Source organism: Corvus moneduloides, chromosome 6 (assembly GCF_009650955.1).
Source record: "Corvus moneduloides isolate bCorMon1 chromosome 6, bCorMon1.pri, whole genome shotgun sequence".
In the NCBI taxonomy this organism is placed as follows: domain Eukaryota; kingdom Metazoa; phylum Chordata; class Aves; order Passeriformes; family Corvidae; genus Corvus; species Corvus moneduloides.
This window is the reverse complement of record NC_045481.1, coordinates 38,372,634-38,396,892: the sequence shown is the minus strand read 5'-3', so window position 1 is coordinate 38,396,892 and position 24,259 is coordinate 38,372,634. Positions and strand designations below refer to the sequence as shown.

At 44.5% G+C, this 24,259-nt stretch overlaps 2 protein-coding genes across 3 annotated transcripts; one reads left to right on the top strand and one right to left on the bottom strand.

Annotated features, from left to right (window-relative positions):
* Window positions 1–157: 157 nt before the first annotated feature.
* Window positions 158–19,905, top strand: ZFYVE19 (zinc finger FYVE-type containing 19). Of its 2 annotated transcripts, XR_004240816.1 has the most exons (12): window positions 158–375; window positions 923–1,044; window positions 3,657–3,710; window positions 4,227–4,387; window positions 5,598–5,743; window positions 6,632–6,746; window positions 7,293–7,502; window positions 7,995–8,074; window positions 8,765–8,875; window positions 10,282–10,424; window positions 11,814–11,981; window positions 16,824–19,905. XR_004240816.1 is itself a non-coding variant. In XM_032112278.1 (11 exons), the coding sequence occupies exons 1-11, from the start codon at window positions 322–324 to the stop codon at window positions 11,884–11,886; spliced, it is 1,269 nt and encodes a 422-aa protein (XP_031968169.1). In that variant the 5' UTR covers window positions 158–321; the 3' UTR covers window positions 11,887–12,345. The 2 variants fall into 2 exon arrangements, 1 of the variants encoding a protein (XP_031968169.1); XM_032112278.1 differs by lacking the exon at window positions 16,824–19,905 and having other exon boundaries at window positions 11,814–12,345.
* On the bottom strand, window positions 17,132–23,905 carry PPP1R14D (protein phosphatase 1 regulatory inhibitor subunit 14D). Its single transcript, XM_032112279.1, has 4 exons — window positions 23,672–23,905; window positions 19,458–19,553; window positions 19,240–19,272; window positions 17,132–17,240 (listed from the first exon to the last, which is right to left on the bottom strand). Exons 1-4 carry the CDS (start codon window positions 23,852–23,854, stop codon window positions 17,172–17,174), a joined length of 381 nt encoding a protein of 126 aa, XP_031968170.1. The 5' UTR covers window positions 23,855–23,905; the 3' UTR covers window positions 17,132–17,171.
* Window positions 23,906–24,259: the final 354 nt, after the last annotated feature.

Below are 24,259 nucleotides of genomic sequence, written 5' to 3'. Positions count from 1 at the left end.
TCGCGCGGTGATGGTAGCTCAGCCGGCGCGGCATTGGGGCCGTGCGGAGCCCTGGGCAGTGTAGTTTATTCGCGGAGAACCGCCTGGCGTCTGAAGGCGGGCGGGCGGGCGGGGAAAGGGACTACAACTCCCGTCGGGCCATGCGCCGCCTGGCCTATGTCGAGGGGACGGGAGAGTACTCGCCGCGGCTCCCCGCTTGTGACAGCCCCGCTCGCCTCCGATCCTTGGCCCTGAGGCAGCCGCAGGACCGGGGGAGACCATGGAGCTTGGCATAGCGGGGTTGCAGCGCCGTGCCTGAGGGCGGGCCGGGGCGGTAGCGCCATGGATAGCCGCTGCTATGGGTGCGCGTGCAAGTTCTCTGTCTTCAAGAAAGAGGCAAGTCCGGCTGCGGGGGGTCAGGAGCGGGCCGGTCCCGCGGGTGCCTCCCCCACAGTGCGAGGGGCTGAGAAGGGAACGGGGAACTGCTTCGCCCGGCGCCGAGACACGCTTGCTGGCCAGCATCCTGGCGTTGTTGTCCTTGCTTACTGAGCTCTCGTGGTGCCTAATTCCGATATGTCTTCAAATATGGGAAATAACTGACCCAAAAAAAAAAAAAAAAGTTGTCATTGAATGCTTTCCCTCTAATCCAGGATTTTGTCATGGTCTCAGACAATTCACACACATACTTAGTTATACTGTGGGCTGAAGTGGTGACTCAGCTCCCAGCAGGAGTTATGTGCTGGTGCTCCAAGGCTCTTAAGTCTCCATATCTTCAGCAGCAGCTGGTGAAACAGTTCTGTCACAAAAAAATCAGCATAAACCCAGCATTATTTTTCGTGTGCCTCGGCACGGGCACTGTGCCTGCATGCGGCCCGGCAGAGCGGTGGGGGGTGTGTGGTGCCGAGGTGGTGAAGCCTGTCCTGCCCCTCTCTCCTATCTGCAGTGTGGCTGCAAGAACTGCGGACGGTCCTTCTGCTCGGGCTGCCGGAGCTTCAGTGCTGTTGTTCCCCGCTGTGGAAACACTCAGCAGAAGGTGTGCAAGCAGTGCCATGGAAAACTGACTGGGTAAGACAGGAGTGTTCCTTCATCCAAAGACAGTTTCCCGGTTTTTTTCTTCAGTTTGCATTCCATGTGGTGTTGCAGATTTCTGCACGAGAGCTCTGCCTTCTATATGTGCATGGATGCCACCTGGACCCCGGAATTTCAAGATGGGACATCTCTGTTGTTATATGAGCCGTACAGTCCAAAAATAAGAATCAGGATTTGTGCCTGTTCTCTATGGTGACAAAGTAGTTTGAAAGCACAAGGTTTAAATCTTCATGGATGGTCACTGAATTCCTGTGGGTAGCTTAACTAGATGGGCTGAGGTTAAGCCACACTGTGGTTTTGCCCAAAAATCTACACCCCTTTAACAGTTCTGGCAGTCTTTTCAGATGTGTAGTAATTGAGTAGCCTGACAATAAGATGTTCAAAGTGTTATTACTTCTGTGGGCAAACAGTGACATAAATCCTCCTTGTTGAGGGGCCTCTGCTATGTGTGGCCTGAAGACATAAAATTTTGTAGCATAAAATCTGTAAAATTTTTGCTTTTAAAAGAGAACAGAATTATTTGCAAACATAACCTGTAGACTTCCTGTTGAAAACAAAGCATGTAATTCAGTAGCAGCAGGATTGTACATGTGAACAAGCAACACAAGAACACAGGTGCACACCAGAATCCCTCTGTCAGCCAATTCTTCTGTCTCTTTTTTCTCTTGCATTTTTCTAGTTTCTTTTCCTCGCTTTTCTCCTATAGCAAGGAATTTTCACCAGCAAGGGGGGAATTTTCTGGCTCTGCAGATGTCTAAAGGAGGAGAGCCTCATTAGTGAAGGTCTTCATTTTCATGGGCTGCTGAAAACAGTGAAAGACAGTATTTAGTCTTTTCAGTTTTGAAATTCTCTGATTTCCCTTCACAACTTCAGAGCCATTAAGAAAACAAGGCCACCTTTCTTGATGTTTCTTCTGGGTCTTTTTTTCTCATCACTTTAATATCAGCACTATAGAGCTACAGCAGAAAAACAATCGTCCCTGACGATTAGGTAGATTATAGAGTCATAGAATGGCCTGGGTTGGAAGGGACCTTAAAGATCATCTATTTCCAACCCTTGTGCTGTGGGCAGGGACACCTTCCACTAGACCAGGTTGCTCAGAGCTCCATCCAACCTGGCCTTGGAACACTTCCAGAGATGGGGCATCCACAACTCCTCTAGGCAACCTGTTCCAGTGTCTCACCAGGCTCCAAGTAAAGAATTTCATTCTAATATCTAATCTAAACCTGCTCTCTTTCAGTTTAAAACCATTGCCCCTAGTCCTGTCACTACTTGCTCTTCTAAAAAAGTCCCTCTCCATCTTTCCTGGAAGTTTCCTTCAGGTACTGGAAGGCTGCCGTTTGGTCACCCTGGAGCCATCTCTTTTCCAGGCTGAATAATCCCAATTCTCTCAGCTTTTCCTCATAGGAGAGGTTTTCCATCCCTCTAATCAATTTGGTGGCCTCCTCTGGACACACTCCAACAGGTCCATGTCCTTTCTGTGCTGAGGACCCAAGAGCTGGATGCAGCACTCCAGGGGGGGTCCCATGAGAGAGGAGCAGAGGGGCAGAATCCCTTCCCTTGCCCTGCTGGCCACGCTGCTTCGGATACAGCCCAGGACACAGCTGGCTTTCTGGGCTGTGAGCACACATTGCTGGGTCATGTCCAACCTCCTATCCACCAGCACTCCCAGGTCCTTTTTGGCAGGGCTGCTCTTGATCTGTTTGTCACCTAGCCTGTGTTGATACCAGGAGTTGCTCCAACCCAGGTGCAGCGCCTGGCACGTTGTCTTGTTTGAAACCTCATGAGATTCCCAAAGGCCCACTTCTTGAGCTTGTTGAGGTCCTTCTGGATGGCATCCTGTCCTGCAGGTAATACACATAGGCTGCAGTTCTGTAAGGTGCATGTGTTGTTCTTCATGCAAAAGCTTTCAGAATTGAAGCCTTAGAACTTTGGAAAGTGTTCCAACAATGTTGAATTCAGTTGTTACTATATGAGCCTTAGCTGTGATTCCGAATAACAAATAAAATGTGCTAACTACCTTACGTAAGTGTCTAGTCTCTCAACCTGAACACAGCAAAGTAAAAGACAACACATTTTTGTGGTGTGCAGTGTTCCAGTGTTCTGGTATTATGATGGTGGTTATATAATAACTTTTGTAATGCTTTATTTTGCTTGTGCATTATATAATTCTCTGTTTGTTGCATGCCCCAGCTCCTTTCAGAGTGTCCTGCTGCATGGAAGCTAATTACACTGGGAGTCTTCCCTAAATACTCCTTACCTGCTCTCTAAACTGGGAGGTGCAGGCTGTGGGAGGCAAGGGTATTTCAGCCCCACCTCCTTTGGATCACTGGTGACCGTATTAAATCACATTCTGTTCAGATGCAAAATAACTGGACCAAAGGACAGAAATGAAGGCTCCCGCTGTCCTGGGCAGCTATATTATCTTAATCCCTTTCATAAGCTGATTGCTCTCAGTATTAATGAGGTTAAGAAAGGAGCTATACCAAGAGGTCAAGAAACACCTACTGATTCCTCTTGAGCTGAGACACTAGATGATGAAGTATTGTCAGTATCTTGAGTTCAGAGAAATGGTTTTTGTTTTCCAGAGATGGATCTCAAAGCAGTTCAGCAAAATGGTCACCACCAGAAAACTACAAAAAGTGAGTTGCACTTGCCAAGCAGTTCTTTCTACTGCAGACAAACCTTTCAGGCCCTGGTCTTCCCCTGTTGATACCAGCAAAAGTGGGGCTTGCAATATGGGTATTTGCATGTTCAGAATTAGGTTAAGGATGGAGCTTTTGTGTTGCTGTTTGGGTTGTTAGTTTGTTTGGAGCAATGGGGGGGGGGAGGGCGGGGGGTATGCTCTTTTGAATAGACTCCTGAACAGCCACTATCTGCCATTATCTGTGGCTGATCAGAGTTGGCTTGGAACCAGGAACCTTGCGGTGAAATGTTGTCTCCTGGGAAGTAGTGACAGGTGTGCTGTTCTTGTTTTCCTTAAGTTTTCCTTACTCTTAGGAGTACCTTATTGTGCTGATACTGGAGAGAGCGGTTTAATTTCTCTTCTGCACTGACATTGTTCAAACAGCCTCTTGAGTTCACAGAGGATGTTTTCTTATCTCTGCGTTAAAACCCCTGTTCTCAATTGTCATGTATTTTTTTCATCCTTGTCACAGGCGTGTAGCAGCTTTTGAAGCTAAACAAAACCAGCTGAAAGACCAACAGAAGGCAGCTGCAAGACCCCCAGGTCAAGCAGGCTCCAGATACCAGGGGCTCACAAAAGAGGATAGAGCTATTGCAGAGAGACTGGAGAGGCTCAGGGAGGAAAGGAAACCGAGTGAGTTTTAGAGAATACCATAAATACCTTGGGTGGGAACACTACTGTTTGGGAAACAAGAAACCTGGAGGGAGAGGGAAGCACTGGGCTTTAAGAGGCTGTGATATTTGGGGAATGAAGGCTTAAAATAGCACAGAGCATCCAAGTCCTGCTGCCACAATGGCCAAGTTCTACAATGATTTTAGATCTATGTTCCAGTTTCGTTTTGCTTCTTGGGGTTTCTCTTGCAATTACTACTCAGTTTTGGGGCAGTATCTTACCCGTAAAATCACTTTCTTGTTTTCCATAGTTTGGGGTAAAAACCTGTATCAAACCCACTTGGAGTAGAATGAAATGAAAGTCTTTGGCCAAACTATTTTGAAGAAGATTTCCTGTGAGTCATTGTCTTGGGCAACAGCAGTTCCAGCCTCTGTGAGACTATGTTCTGACCAGCCTTGTCTCACAGAAAAGGAAAAGGATTCTCATCCCAGTCCACAGCTGTCAGGTTCTGGGACAGCCTTGAGGTGCTTGCGTGAGAATAAACTATTTTAAACATTATATGTGGCCTCTAAAAGAAAAAGAACACTCTTCAAGATGGTTACCAGGTTATCATAGAATCACTTAGTCCAGCTGTTAACCCAGCACTGCCAAGTCCACCACTAAACCATATCCCAAAGTGCCACATCTACACAACTTTTGAATACCTCCAAGAATGGTGACTCAACCACTTTCCTGGGCAGCCTTTTCCAGTACTTGACAACCCTTTCTGTGAAGAAATTTTTCCTAATATCCAATCTAAACCTCCCCTGGAACAACTTGCAGCCGTTGCCTCTCATCTGTTATGTGGCAGGGGAGGGTTTCAGACTGATATGGCTAGGATTGCATTAAGAGATGTGGGACCAATGGACTGAACTGCCTAAATGATACTTCTCTGCCTGTCCCTAGAATCCCAAGTCAGCTGATTGGCTGATGACATCACCGTAATACTTTATGGCTAGGAGATAAACTGTGAAGGAGGCAAGGACTTGGAAGAAAGGGATAGCAGTTAGCATCAGGGTAGTCTCTGAGTCACTGCAGTATGACCCCTCATTCATGTCAGGGCTGGGTGAGGTTTTGCTCAGGTGTTCAGAGTCTGATTCTAGAAAGAAATACAATTTTAAGAAAAGAAACATGTAGCTTTTTGTTTTCAATAACAGAATAATCTCCTCTCTTGGATTATTGTGAGTTGCAGAGTCCATCCCTACTCAGGCTGAGATCGAAGCTAGGCTGGCGGCCCTGAAGGAGGATGGCCGGGGACCTGTTCCATCCACACAGGAAATGGAGGACCGGTTGGCTGTCCTGCAGGGGAGAGATCCTCCTTCCCAAGCTCCCAGACCTGTAAGCTCCCTCAGCTCTTTAGTCAGCAGTTTATTCTGAGCTGACACAGTAACTGATGTCACAGCATGTTAACCATTCCTCCTCCTTCAGCTTTTTTGTGTTCAGGTAGCTTCCTTCAGAAATCTCTATTTCTTGATTGTGTCGTTGCTCCAGAAGCAAATCACCAGCCTTTACCAGTTCACTGCTTCAATTTGAATGCAACATGTTCCTTTATGCCAGATGTAGTTCGTGTGTATATTTTCAACAAGATGCTAAAGTTTTTTACTCTCAACTCATTTGTGTACCTGAGTGGTCATAGTTTTTCAGAGCTGTTTGTGTTGGAGGCTTATCAGCCCTACCTTCTAACTACGTCTTCTAGTTATTACTGTATACCAGCTGGGCAGAATCCTGTTACGTTTTCCAGAAATGGAGGCCCAGTGTGATTTGTCTGAGGTTGCAGAGGAATCAGTTGGATATATGCCTTGAAAGCCTGTAGAAATGATCTTGTCCCCCAGGATACCATTTCCTTGTGGTTCTTTTTCAGCTGCATGTCCAGCTGTTATCATAGGTCTCTGTGGGGCTGCTGGCTGGCACTGTTGAGAATGGCACTTTGTTTACACTGGAGGTAGTGGCAGAGCTGGAGTAGGGACCCAGCAGCATGTACTCCTACACATTCAGCACCCCTTTGCCTTGTTTGGGTGACTGCTCTTAGAGCCATGTGCATTCAGCACCTCTGAAAATGAAACCCTTACAAATCTTACACCACAACTGTAAACTGAGATTCTCAATATCAGTGGAGGCATCTTTGTATGCTGCTCCCATCTAGGGTGACCTTGGTTGCCAAACTTTTCCTTTGAGTATGCCACTTTCCTCTCATTTGCCTTTTCCCACACTCCCCTGGTTTCTTAGGTACACCAACCTCCTGATACCAGAAGCCTGGTCCAGCAGACAGATGACCTGTTAACTCAGCTGTCTGAGGAGGTTGCCATTGACGAGCATTACAGACCAGGAGTTCAGCCTCAAGGTATGTTTTGGCTTCCACAGACCTGTTTATGTCTAATATATATGTGCTATGCTGAGAAGGGAATATGTGCCTGCCTCCCTGTGTGACTTCCAGGTGAGCTGAGTGTCCAGTTTGTCCATATCTTCCCCTTATGACCCCCCACACCGACCAAGAGCAGCCATCTGGGTCTCGGTGTCTTTGCTTGGAGATGGTTCCTTCTTGTCAGGCTTGTATTTTTCAGATTCTCTGTTTCTCTAAGGTGACTCATCCCTGGGGAGGAGCTGTTGCTACTCCTAATGCACCTGTGCACTGTTCCAAAACATCAGAATCTGGCATATCATTATCTTGCTGGCTGCAGTGCTTTCTCTGTAATCTCACTGTAGGCCACAGATCAATTCATTTTCTTCTCTTCATGTACAGCGGGGATCCTACTGGCATGCCTTTTCCCCTTGTTATCCAGTTTCATGGAGAGCAGCAAGCTGTTCCCATAGCACTGCTTGTCATGTTTTCTGTGCCCAAGGAACATTGCTGCTGAGTCACCAGTGTGTTCTGTGTGTCTGTCTGCAGCTGTTAGTAGCCAAGGTTTGAATGATCTCAATCGGGAAAGTGAAGATTGTGTTTGCCCTGCAAATCTGGACCCAAAACAGCTAGAGGAAGAGAAGAATAAACTTCTGGCAGAAGCTGCTGCTGAGCTGCGAGAAGAGAACACTAGGCAGGAAAAGATCCTACAGGTTGCCAAGAGACTGGCAGCACTCAAAGGCGAGGACCCAGAGAAAGGTGGGTAACAGATGAGAATACAGTGCTAAGAGAGGAATCAAATTGGTACAACAGAGTAAATTCTTTTCTGGGTGTTTACCCATTTAATTCCTCTGTTCTGCAAGAAACAGGCTGAGATTTGGTTCTGTCTGCAAAGTTGTACAGGTTGGTTTGTCATGAAATCAATATAACCGATCTAAGTTGAGGGTAAAGGCTGGAACCGAAAGGTCAGACTGCTTTGTCTTGCACCCTTCTTTGGGATAATTCTAGCATGCTCTGATGAGGTTAACCAAACTTTTAAAACCAAGGCTCTGGTTTTGGTGGGGATCTTTTCCTTCTCTCTTCCAAGTATTAAAAATAAACAGTAACGTCCTTTTTGAGGAATCTGCACCATAAAAGGTTAGAGCCAGAATGCCACAGCCAGCTCACATCACAAAGAATTGTCTCTGGTACCTAAGTGGGCACAAGGCTTGAGGCAGGTGTGGGTTACAGTCACATTTCTTACTCCTACAGTTACTCTGGAAACCTATAAGCTCCCTGACAGTGATGAGGAAGTGACTGAGGAGGAGGCCATTCGCAGAGTGCTGAAACAGGTCAGAAGTGGCAGCTGTGGCCTTGTTTTTCTTCCTCTTGGTTATGCCCAGTGTGTGTGTTACCTGGTGAGCACAAAGGATGTGTTTCTGCTCCTGAGAAGAGTTTCATTCCTTACTTTCCTAGTGCTTTTCCAATACTAGCTCCCATGGGCCATTCTATTTGACAGGCAATTGACAACAATACTTAGTCTGTCACATTGTCTTCCTCATTCATGCTTGGTGTCTCTCATGGTCTATGTGTGTCTCCTGTATAACCCCACTCTGCTGGTACTTCCTCACTTCTTGTTCTGTGTTTTCCCCCAGCCAGTTAGAACATGGATGATGAGATGTTTGCTGTGTAGCTCAGCTTACACCTACATTTCTCTCTAAAATGTCTCTGAATTGTCTTGCAGGCAGACCTGAGCTTGTCTGATATGTCACATGTGTGTGATTAGAATGATGCTGGGGGTCTGATAGCTGCACTGCAGTGTGTGTGAGCTGCAGACCCCTGCTGCTGCAGACTGTCCACAATGGACACAGAGTGTTCTGAGTGCAGAGTGAGCTTACATCTGTCTGGATAACACCAGCTGCATTCAGAGTTGTCATCTCCTATTACTGCGTGAGAGCAACAAGCCCAGGAAGTTTAGGGCCTAGAATGAGGCTCCCAGCTGTGTTTGAAACAAGAGACTTCTTGCTTTGTGTTGTTGCCAGCTCACAGAAGAAGCAGCCCTGGATGAAGCAAGTGGATTCAACATTCCTCCAGATCAGACCACCCAACCAGGACCCTCACAACAGAACCTGAGTAAGAAAGCAAAGCAAAAGGTCAGTGAACTGGTCAGGATCTCTTGAATTGACATCTTGAATGTTCCAGGGTGTCAGGAGAGTACAGTTCTGCAGCAAAAGTTTGCTGTATCCTACGCTTGATGCAGAAAAAAAATTAACTAACCAGTTTCTCCAGAGCAAACAAGCCAAGCAGCTTCTGCAAGGCTGACCAGCTCTGAGCTCAGCTGTGAATCATCCTTGTACTTTTAAAAGGAATTGTTCCCTGGAATACGATTCCTTTCAGGCTGGCTTTGTGCTGAATGATACAGCGTCAAGCAAACCAGGAGAAGTTGGTAGACACCTCACAGTATGGATACTAGACAATTATACGCACATATACATATATAATTAGGTGAACAAGGCCACGGTGTAGTACCATACAGCCTGAACCAGAGTAAATGGGAAGTTTACCAGTGCTTTCAGCATGTGCAGAATAGAACCTCTAATAGCATTCTACTGCCCATGTTTTCATATAATGTCAGAGGAAAGAATTAGTAGCAAGATACCCTATGCTCAGAGTGGATTCTGGCCTACTCTGGAAATATATACACAATCTCTAATGTGTATTACTGGAATTAAATGCACCTGTGACTCACAGGCACCTGTCAGGCCTGCTCCCAGTGGCAGAAATGATATAATTATAAGCATTATCAAAAACATCCATCTCAGCTATGACACCTTGCATTTCTGGGATTACTGATGTAAAAGATAATGTTAGAAAAAGACTGTGTCAGGAAGCTGCCTTTGCCAGTGTCCAGGCACTATGATTCAGTGTGTTTTCAGTTCTACAAGAGTTCTCTGTAAGGGAGAAGGAGACCATAGTTGGCTGTGTGGAAATACTTAGATTATGATTTCAGAAGATCTTTTTGCCCCAGCCTCAGGTACATATGAATAGTAGGGACCTTTTGGCAAAGCACTTCCTTTGTCCCACAGTTTTCTTTCTACAATAGGGAGAAAACAACGCCCCCACCTTGGCATTGCTTTCCCTTCCTACACAGCCCCTTTCAGCAAAACTGCTTGATCTCCTGCTTTTGCAGCAGGAATTGTGTGTCACATGGTATTGTTGGTAGTGCCTGCCAGAAGATGTGGGCTCCATGCCCTTAGCACAGCACACACAATGTGGGTGTCACTGCAGACACTAAATGAGGCTGAATACCTGTTTATGTTCCAAGCAACATAGATACAAACTCAAATTCTAGCAACTACTTTGGGTTTTTATTTAACAATCTAGATGCTTATGGAGCCTGTCCCTGTGCTCTGGTCAAGTTCCTGTCACAGGCTTACGATCAACAGGGAGTAAACTATGGACCGTGGGACAGGTCACTGTGGCCATCATGCATTACAGTTAAAGTCCTTTATTGTCTGTGCTGGGGTTTGAACTGTCTCTTGTTTTCTGTGTGAATTAGAGCCACACTCCAACCACCCCAGTTCTTGCAAGGGCAGATGATAGTGATGAGGATGAGTTACCCTGGTGCTGCATCTGCAACGAAGATGCCACTTTGCGCTGCCATGGCTGTGACGGGGACCTCTACTGCCAGCGCTGTTTTTGGTGAGTCTTGCAATTCCTCTGGGTCTGAGAGGTGGGTCAGAGGTAAGCTTGGCCCCTTTTGTTTGTTTTTCTCATTGGGCAAAAAAACAGGCAGTAGGAGGCAAGATTTGAGGAATCCAGATTTGAGCTGAATGCTAGTTGTTACAAAAATACTTTGTGTGATCAGTAGTTGTCCCAGGCTTCAGAGACTAAACTGGTCCTAGGCAGAAATGCTTCAGTGCATGTTTGGGCACATTGTCTGAGTGTTCTCTGGAGCAGCTGATGTGCTGCAATCCGTGGGATGGGATAAATGAGACCATTGTTCAGTGACTCCTATGGCTTGTTAATGCCATTGATGGATGACCTGGGCTGAATTCCCTTAAAGGGGGAGATCAGATAGTATAAATTCCTGAGGCTTTTCTTAGGTTGAGATTTTGCAGTCTTAAATCATATTAAAAAAATCTTTGTTGAAATATGTATATGTGAACCTTTTTTCACCAGTCAGGCCTTTACAAGACTTTACAGCAGCTGTAGTCTTGGTTCTTAAACACGTGTAGCTTGATTTTTGACAAAATTTTCATGTCTCAGATTTGGAGGGTTAATTCCTCTGCATACAAAGTTCTTCCTAACAGGTTGTGTGATTTCTCTTTTCTCATGCCTCAAAAGTATTGGGTAGTTGGCTGGGTTCTCAGATTAGTGCTGGATGACATTAAGACAGCAGGTTGCTAAAAATGTGGTTGGGGTAATAAGAGATGCTTTTGTGCATATTCTCATGTTTCCTGTTGTAGAGAAATACAAATGAAGTGGGGGAAAACCATATGTAAATGTTAAGAAAACATATGATTGGGAGTGTTAGATTATTAAAAACAAAGCATCCAAACCGAAGTATCTGACAGCAAACATCAGGAAAAGCAGATTTAACAGGCCGGCAGGTGAGTGTAGCAGATGCAGGCTTGTGTCTTACTCAACACTGCCTGCTCCTGAGTGTGGTTAAGACAGCTGCTAATACACTGCATTATTTTCAGTTATTTCCCAGAGTTTTCTGGAGGAGACTGTAATTTTGTCTATTGGCACAGTTGCTAATGTCCCTGGAATCACAGACATAGTGCTGAAGATGAGCCATTAGTTACATGAATCTGTTCAAGAGGGAGAGAAACAGAAGGACCTGTTGTCATTTTCAAATCCAGCTGCCAAGGATGAGCAGACCTTCCCATAAAGCACCTCAGAAATGTCTGTTACAAGCGAATATCTTAGGTAGTTAGTCCACATGGGTACCAGGTGGGTCCTCACAGCCAACCCTTGGGATAAGTTTCTGGTTAAGGGCTGCTGGGAGATACCTTGTGCAGTGGCTAAGGGTGGGTTCTTGGCCTGGGTATTTACTTCTGACTGCTCTTTGTATTTGCTTCTTAGGGAAGGCCATGAGGAGTTTGACCTGAAGGACCACCGCACCTCCCGCTATCATCTTCCTTGCAAACAGAAGTGATCACACTCTTCATGGGCAGAAAAGGAGCTGCAGAATGGGAAAACAGAGGAGCTGGCCAGATGGGAAGAATCCAAGTGGATTTGCAGCCAAAACGGGTGATGTTTTGGACAGTTAAAGGATGTGCTGTAATCTGAGAGAGGCTTGGAGGGCATGTGACTTTGTCTTCACAAGTATACCTGAGAAGTGCAGGGTTTGCTGTGCATGCTCAGGGATAATTGAGGATTTGGTATGAGGAGGTGGATACAAGTCCATAAATACAGATGGTAAAGCAATGTGGGTAGCAGTAAAGATGTGTGTTTAAGGCAGTACTGACTGGCTGATAAATAACCTCCTGCTTTTACTAACAGCTTATACACTGGTTCAACAGGCAGCAAAGCACTTTGCACTGAGAAAAATGTCTGCATTGTGATCACGTGTGTGATGAGAACTTACAAAGCATAATAAAAATTATTTACAGAGGCCTGTGGTTAAAGTCTCTCCTGAAAATGCCTTATAGCCCTTTACAAAGTGTTGCTTTCTTACAATGGTATGTTAGTCCTAGTGTCAAGTGGCTTAGGGAAAGAAATGAAGAATAGTGAAGTCATCAAAAAGGTTCCTGTGGCGTGTCTGGAAAAGATGCAGGGCAGTGTTGCTCACTGACTTGAAAGGAAGGATCCTTTAAAAAGGTAATCTGCTGCTGATACAGTGCTGTGGCCTGCAGTGGCTGTGCCAAGGTCACGTGGTCTGTAAGAGCAACATGTCAGTCTGTAACAGTTGTGTATTAGTCTGAAAGCAGGATTTGATTTTGTTTATTATTTGGTCCCCAGTAGGGTTAAGATGTCACCTGTGTGATGCTCATTCTCTGGTTATGAGAGAAGCTCAGTTGCATATGTCCATATCCCTCCTGGCAAACAATTCAGATGCAAGTGGCACTTGCAAGTGCCTAGAACACCCAGCTAAATTTACTGTAAACAGGCTCTGTTATTCCATCAGGATGACCTCTTTCCAAACAATGTGACTTTTGAGAGAGCTCTCTAAGGTTGGCAAATTCCAATTGCAACAAAATAAAGGATTTGCCCTTGACAGGGAATTTCCAATGAATCTTGCCTGTCTGGTTTGACACTGCCACTCCCAGCTGTCTGCCTTGCCCCTGTGCTTAAGGTCACTGCCTCAGAGGTGAAGTGATGAAACAGTGTTTGCCTGCACCTCTGTCACCTCTGGTCAGAGGACAGCAAATGAATTAAACCACTGTTGAAGGTGAGTTTCTGCTAACGTGCTGCTCTGGATCAGGCTCTTCAACAGAAACCTGATTCAAACAATGTAGAATAGTAATACACAGTAAAAATGGCAAGCGTATGCAGCAGTGCCATCAAAACCTTTTCTTAGGAAGGGGTGGCAAAACCTGACTTCTGTGGAGATCTTCTTTCTCCTGGCAGTCCTTGCTTCACCAATGACTGTCTCTTTGAGACAGGTAGATGGGAAAACTACTTGAGTTGTTCTGATGCAAGAGCTCACAATTAACCCTGTGTTACACAAAATTTAAGTAAGTTACAGCTCTGAAGAGCTTGCAGTCTTAAAAACAAAAACAAAATGCTGTTCTTTCTTTATGTTATCATAGGACTGACACTTTTTCATTGCTATTTGACATGGGTGATTAGTCTGATAGTAAGACAGCCCAGTTCTGTCTGAGGTTAAATCCTTTATGTTTTACATATACAGGGGAAGGTGCAACTCTCTGTTCTTATTTCTCTCCTAAGATTGATCCACTGCTTTGGGCTTCAGCCTATGTCTTTTCCAAGCAGTTAGTAGTAATTTTATTTCTTGATTTACAGCTTCTGTTTTTTTTAATATCTTAATATGAGTTGGTGTGATACTTGCAACATTTTGAATGCTTCATCAGCCACAACCAAACTTTGAGCTCCCTTGCAGTTAGGCAGCCTCTGTCATGTAAGCCCTGCCCTGTTCACATCAGTAGTGATGGAGCAGGTTGCAGTCGGAAGCAGTTTATTTAGATTCCCAGATTGGTTTCTGTGGGGCCATCCCAAGGAATCCAGAAATGCACCCAACCCATTACCTGAAATAGAACTTAGTCATACATGGAAGAGTCTCTTCAGTCATACAGACACATGCTGCTGCTTTCCCTGCACCACTAATGGACATTTTTGTGGCTGCTGCACTTTCTGCATGTAATGGGCCATTTTAGTAGTAGCCCAATCACTTTCCCCTGAAGAGCCATTCCCACTGTAGCTGCTGCCTCAGTGAACATGTAGGAGGGGCAGAGGGGTATCCAGATAGCTGTCTGCAGGAAGCACACCTAGCTGAATCTGTGTTGTGAAAGAGGAATGCTGCATGACCTTTAAGTGGGCAGTGCACTGTTAGCTGTGTGCTTACTCCCTATCCTTGTCTTTGAAAAGGTGCTGGTAAACAAAGATACTGGTAATCAATTCCTGACAGACCAGATCAACTTCATTCAGCTGTTCAAGGACAGAAGACAGCTTGGCATCTTCCAGAAAGAGATTCAGCTTGTTTGCTCTTGTCTTTGTAGCAAGTCACGAGGGACAATGAGATTTTTTTTCCCTCTCAAAATGTTTTGTATGTGAACTATCAAATGTAGGCTCCACTTCAACAAGAATTCAAATTAGAAAAGCACATGAACTTTCATACATTGAGTTATCTTGATATAATCAAGAGGGCAAAGTACCTTTAAAGCAACATTCTTAGATAGTATCTACATACTTACGCTAGTGGTGGTGCTGAGAAAGAGCAAAGTTAACTGGAAGATGTTTGTAAAAAATTTTTTTCAAGCATTGATTTTAATCTATCCTTGTGGTCTAGGGTGAGAACACCCAAAATGTAAATAAAACCAAGTATGAGTTACTACTGTTTTAGAACTAAACAAAAAAGAAGTTGCTCTGATTGCCTTATGTTGCTTTTTCTTTTGCACCAGTGAGCTGAGAAATCATCTACCATGTTGCCTTGCTCCCCTGGTCTCACTGTGCTCAGTTGAAGTGCTCTCACGTATTATGAGAATTCCTTATGTGTCAGAATTCCTTACGTGTCAGAACCAACTGCACATGATAGGGTCTGCAGCTTACTCCTTTCCTGCTACTTGCAGAATAAGCACAGAGACAACTTCTGTCTAACAGAGTTTTCAGTACCTGCTTTTTCTTTGGTTCTAACAATGTCTACCTTAAAGCATAGACAAAAATTCTTTTTGCATCACTCCATATTGAGGAAATACAGAACAATGCCTAGGGGGAAGAAAATATTTCTCTTGGGCCAGAGGAGAAGCATGTCATGTCTTTGTGCTGTTGCAGCTCAGCAGAATAAAACAAAGCCTGTTGGTAGGGTATGTAAGTAATGTGGACTCCTATACTACTGTGCTGTAGCTAATTGCATCTCTAGGACACTTTGCTCATGGCCTGTCCACCTAGATCTTCCACCTGAACTTCTGTTTGATGCTAGTCTGTTTTTAACAGTGCTTGGAGCTTTTTGTCAATATGCTGATCCCCTTTCTCAAGGGGTGTGATACATGAGTCTTAGCAGGTGTCATCCATAAGCAGTGCCAGATCTGCAACCATTGCAGCTCTGGATTTAATTTTTTTGTTGTTATTTTACTTATGAAGTTGAGATTGCAAGAGGGTAGGCATGTCCCACTAGCCCCTGTTTAAGCCAACAATCATGTTCCCAGGACTACCATACATATATATTGGATCTGATAAAGAAAGATCATTTCTCCAGCCTAGTGGGTGAGGCTTAGGACATCTTGGAGCAGCCTTAGAACAAGACATGAGCTCCACGGCTTACCAGCTTCCAGTCAGATACAAGAGCAGCATGTGAAAGGAAGCAGGCCCTTACAGTTGTTACTGCAGCTTGGATTTTGTCCTCTCTAAGGACACAACCCACAGTTTGTTCACTGACATCTGAAAAATAGGAGGGAAGAACAAGATAATAGTCATCACTCTGCTACTGATAAAGATGGAAAGACTAATGCATTTAAGATATTACTGGTCCAGCCCAAGAATCCTTGTCTTTGTTAGCTAACCTGCACGTCCCTCTGGTTCCATAGTTGATCCCTTCTGCCCCTGGCTTACCAAACAAACAAAAGATGTACACAAAAGCTGGCCTTGAACGTACTGCTCCATAGGAGCCCCTGTGGATGTGACTCAGACTCATCTCTTGTGTTTGGAGACAGGCATCAGCGTAGGGACAGGGCATAATGTGAGAGTGCTCTGCCTAAGCAATCAGCCTCCATTTGCTGTCTTATTTCCTAGGCACATGTGTCAGGTTACTGACTTGCTGAGAGGCTGGATGTAGTTTCCTCTGTGTTTTTCCAGGCAAACATTAGTTGTAGCCAGAAGAGTTTGTGCAGTGAGATACTGTGTCCTACTTCCCTGCTCATTTGTGAGACCAACCTGTCTACAAAAGACTTGCTTCAAGATGCTCCCTGAAGGGAAGTTGGGAGCAGGTATTTTTTTTGCTTCAGTGTTTCTTTAGTATCTAAAGAGAGAGCAGAAGCAGGCAGTGCATGGCTGTTTTTCTCTGTTTTAATATAAAATAAGTATTTTTCCAACATCTCTTTAAACTAGGAGAAAAATCATTCCCAGACCTTGTTCCTTTAGAAAAGGCTTCTAAATCTTAAGTCTTAAATTCCACAAAAAGGAAAAAAAATTAGCCATTAGTCTTAGCAGCTGTTTCACAAATTTCGCCTTAAGAAGACCAGGTGCACTCAAAAATTTTCCTTCCATCCTGCCGTATATTTTCTGTCCAACCTTCATAAAAAACAGAGGCTTAGTGAGACTTAGAAAGTATGTGCAAAGCTGTAGCGTCAGGTACAGCAGTAACAGGCAGGACATCACAGTTGGGTCCCTGCCAGACTGAAATGAGGTGCATCTTAACAGTGGCTGATTTTCCATGGTGATGAATTAGTGCTAACCAATGCCTTGTTTTCCTTGCAGTGGACGGAAAAAAAGAAGTCTTGATGAGCTCCTGAGAACTGTATTCAGTGCTCCTTGACCAGCATGGAATTTCCTAGAAGAATCTAAAGGAGGGACATCTTGTCCTATTCCTCAGGTTAACACACTCTTTAAGAATCAGGAAAATGTCCCGTCTAGGTCCCTGCTGTGTGTGTAGATCTGGAAGGAGTGGAGACTTCAAACCACTGGTACAAAGTTCACAAACTTGATGATGTTTCTCAATAACAGTAAGTCCTAAACATATTCAGAAGTTCTGTCGCTGGTCCTGGTTTTTGTGAGGAAGATACATGTTTCCTTGTAACCAAAGCTGGGTGTTCCATGTGAGCAAGGTCATTTCTTCTGAGGATTGGTGACTCTCCGGAGACCTCTCAATCGACTAAGCAATTCCGTAATGAAGTCCTACAATAAGAATTGGTTCAAGAAGGATGTCATATTAATGACAGCACTCACTAGCCCAAAGAGTACTATGGTGTTTCCATCATTCCCACATTCACCCTCACATTGAGCAGAAGACAGAATTTTGATGTATATTGAGTAAATCTATCTTTTAGCTTAGGAAAGAAGAACTTGTGAGGGATGAGAAGGGTCTAAAAGCTCCTCTACTTCCCTTCCCCTCTCTCCCCTTGGAATAGCCATGTTTACTTTCTCCTCAGGAGCTAGCCTGCCCCTCTTCATCCCAGATACCTGCTTTTCCCACCATGAGATGACCTCAGGATGCTGTTGTTCTCTTTTAGATTCCACTGCTTCCTGTTGCCACCATAACCTCCTGCCCACTTCTGCTGCCCTCCCAATCTAGGGCAAAGCAAGCTGTCCCTCTTGTTGAGCCAGTAAAGCTCCATGTTGTGGATTGCAAACCATCCTGGAGCTGTGCCAGTTCTACAAGGAAGTGGCTGGCAGAGAAGAGGTGGAGCAAAACACGTAGGACTAATGATAACATTGAATAGGGGTTGAGGACAGGCAGAGCAGATAGATGAGCAGTTAATGGAGATAAACCCTGAATACTTTGCTGACACAACCAAGGACTATGAACTAAACTGGCCTATCTGGTTATTCCAAGCAGAAGGCAATGTGACTAGTGCAAACTTTACCCTCTGCATGGCAAGTAACATCACTATGAAGAAGTGTGCAGCCTTTCTTACCCAAAGACATAGCTTCATGTTCTTGTAATTAGGCAAGGTCACTGGAAGTATTGCCGCTTGTTACCATTTGTACTGTGTGGAAGCCCAGCTTCCTCATTTAGGTGATCAGAGGTTGCCACAACATGCTCTGGAAGTAAATGCCTAGGATCGTAAATTCCTTTTCAGTCAGTCCTTTCAGTTTCTTGTCTACTTTCTCCATTTAGGTTGCTGTGATCTTTCAAGGGGACTGGATTCAAGATCCCCAGGGTGAAAGGACATGTTTTTGCCAATGGGGCAGCAGTATCTGTATTCAGCAGGTACTGTGCTGTCCACAAGACACTTTCATGGCTTATGACTTCGCAGAGCAAACTCTCTTCAGTTGTCACTCTGGGAATGTGGGATTCTTGCCTTAGATCTGACATTCAGACACTCTGAAAACTATTTCTATACTGCCAGCTTTGTTGAAACTCCTGCTAGGAGAGTATCTGTAATGATTGCTACAGCCCAGTTTAACTTCAGTGATAGTCATGCATTCATCTCATGTTCTGTTTGTTCGTCACTGCACAGCCACATCAGCTTGACAACACGTGGAGTCTGATGGATGGTGTGCAAGCAGAGTGTTCACATGCAGTGCATGTGGCTGAAGCAGTGATGGGGACCCCATTTTGCACAGATGTACAGTGCAGCAAAGGCAATCCCTGCGTGGTGCATGCACACAATATTGCCTCCAGTCCTCTGGACTAAATTGTGATTTAACTGTCTAATTCAAAGTCAAAACTTGTAAAGTTCGCATGGGGGGGAAAAAAAAGCCCTGCGTAAAACTAACCTACATGGCTACTGCTCAGCAATTATCTGCCCAGTACAACCTATGGGCCATTCTACATTCTTGTCACTTATAATCCTAGAGTGTTTTAAGCTAAGAATGCATTTAGTTAACAGTGTAAAAAATTATGTGAGCTATGTAACTGTCTATGGCTTTTCTACACTGAGGATCAAATAGCAGCTCAGACTGATCAGCTTAGGATGTCCAAAGCATGGAAAGAACTTCCTCTGATTGTAAAGCATAGTTCCTTACTTGCTCCATGCTCTGCCTTCAGCTCATCCATGTGCATTTATATGTAATTTTACAATCACAGAATAAAGTGGCAAACACCTCCCATTATGATTAAACAAATCTGCAGCACAATAGTGTCTTGGCTCCTCAGCCAAGCAGCAGCAAAGACACTGTAACAGAGTAGTATAACATGTATACATGTAAATATGTACCGTGCTTCACTCACCTCTGTGGGGCTGGAGCATTCATGGAGGATTTCCTGAAAAAACAAGGAGTTGTCATTTTAGTTTTTTATGAATTGATCTAATTCTCCCCTCCCTGCAAAAAGGAAGGCACAAGAAAGCAGCATGCAACACTGCAAACACCTATTCTCTACTGCACATGCCACTAGTCTTTATGAAGAAAATGTCCCTAACTTAAAGTCACCAAATCCCTCTATCTGACCTGTAGTTTTAATTTCTGTTCTTCATTAGGGACCTCCAGGAGATCTTCAAGATCAATTTGTGGTTCAGGAGCTGCTGCCTCTGTTTCCTCCCTTAGCTAAAAAGAAAAAAAAAACCACCAGAGTTAATTAACCTTCAAACTTCTGAGAACTCTAGAGACCATCTTTAAAGATCTAAGCAGCTGAGTTACAATAAAACTATGCTGCAAAATTGAGGTCAAGATATAAATCATCTCAAAAAAGGGAGGTTCTTATAATGAGGGCATGGATTCCAGCCCGTCTGTGGTGTCTGCTACAGCCACACATCCTGATGTACGTATTCTTCATCTTTTCCAACCACTACACTCAGGGATCATCACCCATCACTGGAAGACCATTTCAAGGATATCAAACTGCAGTGCCATGTACACCAGCCTGTGACACCCTTCCTCTACGAAGAGTTCACCAAACAGAACCCCACCAGGCTTAATCTTAGAGAGGCTTAAATAATAGAAGGAGATTTTATGCTTTTATGCTAATTGCATTCACATACTTTGTATTTATACTAAGGCTTTTTGCAGTAATGGAGAGAAAAACAATTACACTGTTGAAAGACCTAACAATATTTTGCCAGCTTTCTCTAACAAACATGAGAGGGATATGATAGTCTCCTTTAATGTAAGAGGGACCCCAAGTTTTAGCGACTGGAGCAACAGTCTTGTACTCCATGGGGGTGTTAGTTGGAAACATTTGTAAAGTTGATCACAGGCACATTTTAGCTTCACAAATCTCTACAAGGAAAGCAGGCTGTGTTTTTCCAGGGTACTTACAAAATGGATCTTTCACAATGCAACACTAGTGATATTTTGGCACAGTAATCAGCAGAATAAGGTTACTGGGTGAACAGCACAGTACCTGATTGCCAGGTTGTGGCATTTATGGATGTGTATGTAAAACATTAAACAATAAAGACAATACTTACAGGAAAAAAAGAAACTTCTCCCAAGCAGTCACTGGTACCATGCCAGAGAGGAAGTAGAAAGCCTTTGTTTAGCTTTGATACACAGGTGACTTAACAATAAATAAGAAACCAGAGTTAAATATATTCCACTGTGACCCACACAGTGTTTCTTCTTAAAATTAATAGTTTTCATGTGACTGTTTAGAAAACAGGTGTTGATCCAGTCTGACTTTATCTCTGGTTAAGAAGCTAAGTAGGCTGGGAGGGTGAGATATGGTACGAAATCCCTGTGGCTTTTTAGTCCTAGTGTGGATGCTGTTCTGGCTTCCATAGGCAAGGAATCATCTTGAAAATCACAGAGTCTTAGTTTTGTTGCAAAAAAGCCTCATGACAGTAAACATCATAGCATTCCCTTTATCAGGAGGTGATGTTTGAAATAACCTTGCTGGCATTTGAATCTCTGGAAGACACCAAGGAACATTGCAATGCCAAGGGCATCTGGAGCAAAGTAAGAGGTAACAAAGAGACAATGTGATGGAAGTTGATGAATCCAAGGAATCCCAAAGAAGCAGGGCAACTAAATAGTCTTGTCACAATGCACAGAGGAGAGCAGGATGACCTGCTGGACATGCTGGACACCAGGGTGATTACAAGTAATTTACTGTGGCACATGTATGTATTTGAAGAGATCCTATTAACAGTCCCTGACCTGGCACAGCATTATGATATGTAGTTCCTTGTAGCAAATCTCTTATGCTGGCCTGAATATATCAGGAACCAGGGAAATCTGTTGTGCTGAAGAGATACTAGCACAGGCAATCCACTGGCAATCTGTTCCTTTAAGGGCATGGCTGGGTTTCTCACTTGTGCCTGCTGGGATTTTGCAGTAGGGAAAAAAATATCCCCTTTGGGCAGCTACTCTGATGACAGTAAACAGCTCTTAATTCTCTGAAAAACAGAAGTGATAACGTAACCTGACTTGTTTTTCTGACACCTTTACAAGTGTAAAGGTCTATCTCTGTCGACTTCAGCAAGTAAGAGTAGCACATGGGGAGCCCCATCTTGGGTCATGTTATTGGTCATACCAAGTGCTTCTTGTGTGTCTCAGAAAAAAAGTGCCAAAAATCCAGTAATTCTCCAAAGGGCAAGATGTTCTGTTCATCAAAGCAGCAGCCATTCTCCCTGCTTATCTCTGGCAAACCTCAACAGTCAAGCAAAGGAATCTCTGAACTGAGCTACCAACTCCAGGGACAGTCCCTTAAATGCCAGTGCAGGCATGGTTGGGAAGCAATATTGTCACTGCCACTCTTTTGAGCAGCCTTCACTCACAGGGACTACCACACTAGCACTTTGCAGACACACTGCATTTCACCTGCCTGACTGGGTCTGCTGATACCTTCTGTTCCCATGTACACTGTATAATGTTTCATAATGCATTATCAAGAGGCCTAAAATACAGCTGAGAATTTATTACTATCATTTTATAAGCTGTAGATAACAGCTGGAAATCCACAACTAACTTGAAGAGATTAGTCATTTTTACTAAACAAGCTATGTTTGGGAAATCTAAGAAAGTTAATTAACAGAACAGAAGCAGTAATATACTCATTTTCAGAGGAGCCATGCATTTGCAACAGAAGGAAGGACCCTTTTCTCCATATTTGTTTTCTGCCTGCTCTTTGCATAAGGCATAAATTGAAACAGAAATGAACTATTTTTATCTCTCAACATCGCATGAGAATCTGGTGCATTCCCACAAATACCAAATAGGTAACAGTCTCACAGAAAATGATGATAATAATGATTATAATAATAAAAAACAACAGCAACAACAATAATAAGGACAGGCTCAGAAGCAGTTCCTGAAGTCTGGGTCTTCAGCAGTGGAGGTGACATCATTCTATAGCTCTCAGGCCCAGAAAATCAGCCTGGGCAGGCAAAAATTTCTCTGTACCATCATGGCAATGTGGCACAAGACCCACCTTTCCTGGGCTGTTCTAACATGTCCACTTCCACTGTGGATTGCAATTTGAAACTGCTGATGCTCAGAGCGGAAGACTCTAAGCAATCATCAGCTGTTATTTCCTTGTATCTCAAAAGTGTGCTTAACACTGCGCTGGGGTGCAAATACGGAGAACAGGACAGAGAGGGCTTGGCAGTTCATTTAGTCCATCCCCATCCAGGACATAAATAAGCTGTTTTACACAATTTGTTAAACCCATCTGTGTCATCTGTTGAAGATGGACTGATGGAGATGCTCTGTGAGTCAGGAAAGCTGTGTTCTCTTACTGTATCAGCCACTGCTCTAGAGAGAAAAGCAAAACCCTTAGTCAAGCTATTTAAATGGGTTTAAGATCATGATGTACAATGCAGAAAGCCTTTAATCTTTTACTGTACCACAGTCCAAAGGATTGTGTCAAACACAGAAGAGCACTATTGCTTCTGAAAGCACCCAGCATAAGTGTCATGCATCTAAGGACAATATATGAGTAGAATCTATAGTACAGGGTTAAAATTTCAGTATTCCTGGGCAGTTCTGGAACTTGAATGTCACTAACCCAGTGAAAAAATGCAACAGCTGAAGTAAAGACGTGTACCATTCAGGTATTGGATGTAGGCACTCCTGGATCTTTCCTACTGGGGCAGCTCTCAGGCAGGCAGGAAGAATTTGGGAGGGACTGTTACTGGTGCAAAGGGAAGCTCAGGCAAGGGAGACTGCACTGGGGATTGGTGAAGATGAAGGCATAAGACCTCTACATTTGAGCAAAGAGGTTTTTTTCCATTCCCTGCTGCCAGCAGTGAGTCCAGACACTGCAGTTACAGATACAGCACATTCTGAAGTGTCTCATTCAAACAGCTGGTAGACCCTCACTGCTGCATCAAAGAGGAACAGGGATACACTGATCACTCTAACCCAGCTAGCTTGGATACTGCTCACTGCAAAGCCACTCACCACAAGTAGTTCAGCAACAAGAAGCATCCTGGGTTTATACATCTCTCTAGGTTGTGCTACTCATGCTGAGCAATAGCTACACCCCCTCAGTGGGTGCAACACCAGCCACTCAAAGCCAGCTGGATTGCATCAGTGCAAGCTTCCCTGCCTGCCGACACACCAGTCGGAGAGTGCTGCAGAGGGGGCATGGAGATACCTGCTGAAAGTTGGTGATGAGGAACTATTTCCAGTGAGGCAGAGCCAGCAAACCTCTGTCCCAGCACACAGGGCCTCTAGACCCATTCACCTGACAAGCAAGGGGCTGGTTTGCCGTAGCTACTCACCCGGCATCGGTACAGCTCCTGCAGCTGGGCATTGATCCATTCCTCCAGGTCTAGCCAGCGCTGTAGGTCTTTGCGGTTGTACTTTATGGTCAACTTGCCCAGTTTCCTGTGTGATGATTCCTCCCCAGGTTTCTCTGGCGTCTGGAAAGTCACCCGGGGCAGAGCACTGGAGTTGCTGGCCATCCTCACCACCTCCTCCTCTGACAGCAGGAACTCACGTTCCTCTGGGCTCCCTCACACCTTTTCTCTGTCTCCTTTAACTGAAGCCTCTCTGCAACCAGTGTCTCCCAGCACAAGCTAGTTACAGGCACCAAAGGTGGAAGGCATTGGTGATCCCAGGGGGAGAGTTGGGGGTGGCTACAGGGCTGGGGCAGCAGCAAGGCTCTGCAGGCAGAGTTACAGCCGCAGATTCTTGAGTTTCACCATCAGATGTGCTGACAGGAGCAGGGAGGCAGGCAGAGCTGTTGTAATAACATCTGTTGTTAAAAGAAGCCAAGTGAACCAGGGAATTGATGAACCATGTTTGTTAATATTTAACACAAGTCAGCTCCAAGAGGTGGGGAAGATGGAGGTTTTAAATTACCGTTT

Coding starts and splice junctions, on each gene's coding strand:
- ZFYVE19 (XM_032112278.1), top strand. CDS start 322: ATGGATAGCCGCTGCTATGGGTGCGCGTGCAAGTTCTCTGTCTTCAAG. Junction 6,747..7,292: donor ACCAGGAGTTCAGCCTCAAG/GTATGTTTTGGC, acceptor GTCTGTCTGCAG/CTGTTAGTAGCCAAGGTTTG. Junction 8,075..8,764: donor TTCGCAGAGTGCTGAAACAG/GTCAGAAGTGGC, acceptor TGTTGTTGCCAG/CTCACAGAAGAAGCAGCCCT.
- PPP1R14D (XM_032112279.1), bottom strand. CDS start 23,854: ATGGCCAGCAACTCCAGTGCTCTGCCCCGGGTGACTTTCCAGACGCCA. Junction 19,273..19,457: donor AACAGAAATTAAAACTACAG/GTCAGATAGAGG, acceptor TTGTTTTTTCAG/GAAATCCTCCATGAATGCTC. Junction 17,241..19,239: donor AATGCTCCAGCCCCACAGAG/GTGAGTGAAGCA, acceptor TTCTTATTGTAG/GACTTCATTACGGAATTGCT.